General features: G+C 44.6%; 1 protein-coding gene across 1 annotated transcript in view; it reads left to right on the top strand.

The window, feature by feature from the left end:
* Positions 1-6,241, top strand: part of Ubap2l (ubiquitin associated protein 2 like) — a 54,712-nt gene that overhangs the window by 33,875 nt on the left and 14,596 nt on the right. The window contains 6 exon segments of the mRNA XM_012514416.2: positions 5-95; positions 1,058-1,335; positions 1,603-1,775; positions 3,499-3,688; positions 4,353-4,407; positions 4,983-5,975. Of these exon segments, the coding sequence (XP_012369870.1) occupies positions 5-95; positions 1,058-1,335; positions 1,603-1,775; positions 3,499-3,688; positions 4,353-4,407; positions 4,983-5,975 (1,780 nt within the window).

The following is a 6,241-nucleotide window of genomic DNA, read 5'->3' as shown; positions in this document are numbered from 1 at the left end:
TCAGTTGGCAGCTCAGCATTCTCAGTCTGGAAGCACCACCACCTCCTCTTGGGACATGGGCTCGACGACACAGTCCCCATCACTGGTGCAGTATGGTAAGAAGATAGAAAGTGACTTACAGACTTTATGGGTTGGAAAAATAATGTAAAGAGTCTAGTAGGGGGAATAGAAAATGTGTCTTAAAGTGAAGGGTAGCTTTCTCAGATTTCTCTTAGCTGCATAGTCTGAGTTCAGGAAGTTTGAGAAAAATAGAAGTTTGAGGCTATGCAGTGATATCTCAGTTCACGAACTTAATTTTTTCCGCAATTCTGGTTGAAGAATTTGTTCCATTAGAATCGTGGAAAGAATTAAGACTGTGAATTGAGGTACCACTGTATGTCTGTGAATCAAGTTTGTTGATTGTTTTGTTTTTTGAGACAGCGTCTGGCCTTGAACTCACTACTTACCCCAGGCTGGCCTCAAATTTGTGCAGTCCTCTTCCCTCGGCCTCCCCAAGTGCTGGGATTACTGGCATGTGCCAGCATACTCCAGTTCTTTTGTCAACTTTAGTCATATATGTGGTTGCAGTTTTTCGTTGGTCTGGGAATTTGGGTGGATTTTGCTTAGATTTTTAGTGTTTGGAAATAATATGCTGCCTTTAAATTCATGGGATTAGCCATATTAAGGCTTTAAATTTTGAGAATTCATAGATTACTGTCTTACATAGGAAAGGCAAGTTGTGCTTAGGAACAAATATTATTTTTGTTTGTTTTTGGCGGAACTGGGGATTGAACTCAGGCCCTTGCGCTTGCCAGGGAAGCGCTTATTCCACTGAGCCATCTCCCCGGCCCCTTAGGAACAAATAGGATCAAATGATTGCCATACGGAAATAAAATCAGTCCTAGAAGAGGACCTGCATGGGTAGTTCAGTGGTAAAATTCCTGCCTGCCAAAAGAGGACCTGTTTATATAGGACTGATTCTTAAAGTACTTGTTCATGGCACTCGTGTAGGACAGTAACATCTCCTTGCAAATCATTAGCACCTTTGGCTTCATATATGATGGACTTCCTTGTACAGATTTGAAGAACCCAAATGATTCAGCAGTGCACAGCCCCTTTACAAAACGCCAGGCTTTCACCCCGTCTTCAACCATGATGGAGGTGTTCCTTCAGGAGAAGCCTCCTGCAGTGGCTACCTCCACAGCTGCACCTCCACCCGCCTCTTTACCTCTGCCAAGCAAATCTACCTCAGCTCCACAGATGTCTCCTGGGTCTTCAGACAACCAGTCCTCCAGCCCTCAGCCTGCTCAGCAGAAACTAAAACAGCAGAAGAAAAAAGCCTCTTTGACTTCTAAGGTACTTGAACCTTTAGGTAATACTGACTTAAGGCAAGGAGTATGGGATCTGGTATGTTAACTTGAGGTTGAAAGGGATCTTTTTTTAAAATTCTAAGATCTTTAAACTGTTATTATTATTTGTTACTGGGAATTGAACTCAGGACTTTGCCCTTGCCAGGGAGGCGTTGTGCTGGTGAGCTATATCCTCAACCTCTGAGGTCTATTATTATTATTTTAAGGTCATATTAAGCCATTATATTCTCTTTTCCTTTATCTTTCTGCATAGATTCCTGCTCTGGCTGTGGAGATGCCTGGCTCAGCAGATATCTCAGGGCTAAATCTGCAGTTTGGGGCATTGCAGTTTGGGTCAGAGCCTGTCCTTTCTGATTATGAGTCCACCCCCACCACGAGCGCCTCTTCAAGCCAGGCTCCAAGCAGCCTGTATACCAGCACGGCCAGGTAGGGGAAATACGAGGTGTGGAGCTCTTTTAATACCTTTCATTCCCTCACTGACTTCTAGAGCTCTGACTGGGTGACAGAAAAGTGGTCAATCTTAGCATTTTTGTTGAGTGCTTTAAAATACTGCTACAACTATTATCCCTAACTTTAAACAGAATTGTGCTGCTTGTGTACTTACAGAATATTAAAGCTCAGTTTGAAATGTGTACAGCACCTCCAACAGAAAAGTTGACCTCTGCCACAGTTAATGTGCTTCTGGTATTTTTTTAGCCCTTTGGTGTGGAAGTGTGTGAAGGTTATAACTTTTGAATTCCTAGGAATGATACAGCATTCCTGTCTTATGAAAATTTTATGGAGTTGGGCATGGTGATTTTTTTTTTTCTTTCCTGTTTTAGGGAAGGGTGGTCTACAGGGTGTTCAGGGTCTCACTACTAGATTGGACTAGTAGTGATCTACCTGTTTACAGCCTCCCAAGAGCTGGGATTACAGGAGCGCCACCATGCCCAGTCTCAATTGCCGTCTCAGCGCACTCAGGGTGGGGCTGGCACAGCAGGCAGGGGGCATGGTAATTTTGACTACAAGCATATACACCTATAATCCCAACACTCTGGGAGCCTAAAGCAGGAAGATCACTTTTTGAGTCGTGGCTGGCAACTTAGTGAGACCTTGCTGCATCCCCTTCACCAAAGGCATGTATGCATTCGTTCTTTTTTTTTTTTTTGCCAGCTTAGCCTGACCTGAGGGTGGGGTTAACCTGGTATATGGTGCCAGGGATTGAACCCTGGTCCTCTGCACCTGCCTAAGCAGGCACTTTAGACCACTGAACTACCTTGCAATCCCATTCATTCATTTTTTTGAGACTGGGTCTCACTGTGCAGTTCAGGCCTACCTTGAATTTACTGTGTACTTGAAGCTGGCCTCAAACACACCTGCCTCAGCTTTCTGAGTGCTGGGATTACAAGCCTGCACCACCTCACCTGACTTTAGAAGGACCTTTTTTTTTTTTTTTTTTGTGTGTTGGTAATTGAACTCAGGACCTCATGCTTGCCAGGCAGGTGCTGTGCCACTGACCTATATCCCCAGGCTCAAAAGGAATGAATCTTTTGTCTTCTCTCTCTTTTTTTTTTTCCCCCTAGAACTGGGGATTGAATTTAGGCCCTTGGGCTTGCCAGGGAAGTGCTTATTCCACTGAGCCATCTCCCTGGCCCCTGTCTTCTCTAGTAATGATCAGAGAAGTAGAAAATCCTGTAGGAATTTCAGGGTAATAGGCTATTTTTTCCTCAGTCCTTAGGAATTTGAAAATATAAATGTTTGGTCCTAGTCTAGATCTGTTGAGTCATTACTGCCACTAATAATTATGAACATTTTAAGTCTTCCTCTCAGGATACCACTAGTCTTTAGCAAGGTTGTTCAGGAAGTCCAGAGTTCAGAATTCCTCAAATGGGCTTCTCCTGTCCTAAAGGCTGGACTTACAATGAAGTATATTTTTACTGCTCTTAGCTTCTTTTTTGAGTTCAAAAACATTTTGCAGTGTGGTGGGGATTAAACCCAGGACTTTGCTGCTGAATTACATCTATGCCACTGAGGAGAAAATTATAATTTTCTTTTGTTGCTGTGAAATTTCTTTCTGGTTGAAATGTTTATTCCATTTAGTATATCTTAACCATTTCTGCAGTATCAGTGGGTCTTTTCTGTTTTCTCTGAGATTTTTCTTTTCCCACAGTGAATCTTCATCTACAATTTCATCTAACCAGAGTCAGGATTCTGGTTATCAGAGCGGCCCAATTCAGTCGACAACCTATACCTCCCAAAACAATGCTCAGGGCCCTCTATATGAACAGAGATCCACACAGACTCGGCGGTACCCCAGCTCCATCTCTTCATCACCCCAAAAGGACCTGACTCAGGCAAAGGTAGCGGCTTTGTGAGTCCCTTTGGCACTGGTTAGGAAAATAGTGGGAAAAATTGCTTAAATGTTAGTGATTTGCATCTCTGAAAGTGGTGTTAAGAAACCTTGGAAGTACAGATTGAGAAGCTGAAAAAAGTATTTTTCTGTGGTTGGTGAAATAAAATTCTTTTTAGCAAGATTAGAGGCTTAAAGCTAGAAAATTAATGCAGTAAAGACTCAGTGCCTTATTAGAATCAGTCTTAAATACTTGTCCTCTCCTCTTACAAGATCTCATTGCTAGGCTTTGGGGTGCACAGTATAGATTTTGCCTGGTTCTGTCTTGTCTTGGTGAGAGGGACAGCATATGTCAGAGGAGACATGGGTGACTGTCAGATGCAGCCAGCAAGATGGGTGGCTTGACTGTCATAGTGCCATGTCCTTTCCACAGTAGTCGTCGGGTTTGGACTTCCCAACTTTCTTGTGTTATTCCTTGTTTGAGGGGTTAACTTCAAATAGTTGTACAGGTTTGATATATATAATTTGGCTTTTGATTTTGTTGTTTCATTGCCTCATTGTATTATTCCTTTGGCTAACTAGCATTTTCTCCTAAAGATTATCAAAATTAAGCTGAGTCAGTGATAACTTCTCCACATGAATTTGTTTGTTCTTGCTCCTATTTTCTGTACCAGAATGGCTTCAGTTCTGTGCAGGCCACGCAGTTACAGACCACACAATCTGTTGAAGGTGAGTGTTCTTCAGGCTCTTATCTTCTCAGTTGTTACGTCTTTTTCTCTCTATTTTTGCATTTCTTAAAGTAAAAGAGAAGCTCTGGCACAATGATAAAATGTGGTTATAGTTAGTCTTAGCTTGGTTCTGCCTTGCTGTTAATCTCAAACCATCTTAAGTTTCAGGTACTCTATCTTAAAATGATGATAATTTTATTGGGTCCCTTCACTGGAAAAATAAAATACAGTTGTAGCCGAGCGTGGTGGTGCATACCTGTAATCCCAGCACTGGGGAGGCTGGGCAGGAGGATCGCTGCGAGTTCAAGGTCAGCCTGAACTACATAGCGAGACCCTGTCTCAAAATACATGTTGTGAAATGCCTTTTTAAAAAAAAAAAAATTCTACCATTACTAAATAAGTCATACTCATGTTTGGGGAACCACAGGACTATAGTCAATTTACTTAGAGATACACTATTATGATGAGGTGATGTTTTTTAATTTTGGTGGTGCTAGGTATTGAACATGAGACATGCTGCATGCTAGCCAACTGTGTACTGTGGAGCTATATTCCCAGCTCTCTTTTCATTTCTAGGTGCTACAGGCTCTTCTGTGAAATCCGACTCACCTTCTACTTCTAGTATCTCCACACTCAATGAAACGGTATCTGCAACTTCCCTACTGACAACCACCAATCAACACTCTTCCTCCTTGGGTGGCTTGAGCCACGGAGAGGAGATTCCAAGTACCACCACCACACAACACAGCAGCACGTTATCTACGCAATAGAATACCCTTTCGTCATCAACATCTTCTGGGCGCACGTCAACATCCACTCTCCTGCATACAAGTGTGGAGAGTGAAGCGAATCTCCATTCTTCCTCTAGCACTTTCTCTACCACGTCCAGCACAGTCTCTGCACCTCCCCCAGTGGTCAGCGTCTCTTCCAGTCTCAATAGTGGCAGTAGTCTGGGTCTCAGCCTAGGCAGCAACTCTACCGTCACAGCCTCAACTCGAAGCTCAGTTGCTACAACTTCAGGAAAAGCTCCTCCAAACCTCCCTCCTGGGGTCCCGCCATTGTTGCCTAATCCGTATATTATGGCTCCAGGGCTGTTACATGCCTATCCGCCACAAGTGTATGGTTATGATGACCTGCAGATGCTTCAGACAAGGTTTCCATTGGATTACTACAGCATCCCGTTTCCCACACCCACCACTCCACTGACTGGGAGGGATGGTAGCCTGGCCAGCAACCCTTATTCAGGTGACCTCACAAAGTTTGGCCGTGGGGATGCCTCCTCCCCAGCTCCGGCCACAACCTTGGCCAAGCCCCAACAGAACCAGATGCAGACTCACCACACCACGCAGCAGACATTCCTGAACCCGGCGCTGCCTCCTGGCTACAGTTATACCAGCCTGCCATACTATACAGGGGTTCCGGGGCTCCCCAGCACCTTCCAGTATGGGCCTGCTGTGTTCCCTGTGGCTCCTACCTCTTCCAAGCAGCATGGTGTGAATGTCAGTGTGAATGCATCGGCCACCCCTTTCCAACAGCCAAGTGGATATGGGTCTCATGGATACAACACTGGTGTATCAGTCACCTCCAGTAACAAGGGCGTGCCAGACATCTCGGGTTCTGTGTACTCCAAAACCCAGCAGTCCTTTGAGAAACAAGGTTTTCATTCCGGTACTCCTGCTGCCTCCTTCAACTTGCCTTCAGCCCTAGGAAGTGGGGGGCCCATCAATCCGGCCACAGCTGCTGCCTATCCACCTGCCCCCTTTATGCATATTCTGACCCCCCATCAGCAGCCGCACTCCCAGATCCTTCACCATCATCTGCAGCAGGATGGCCAG

Source organism: Octodon degus, unplaced genomic scaffold (assembly GCF_000260255.1).
Source record: "Octodon degus isolate 3935 unplaced genomic scaffold, OctDeg1.0 scaffold00032, whole genome shotgun sequence".
Classification (NCBI taxonomy): domain Eukaryota; kingdom Metazoa; phylum Chordata; class Mammalia; order Rodentia; family Octodontidae; genus Octodon; species Octodon degus.
The sequence above is the reverse complement of the archived record's forward strand: the minus strand, read 5'-3'. Positions and strand labels throughout refer to the sequence as shown.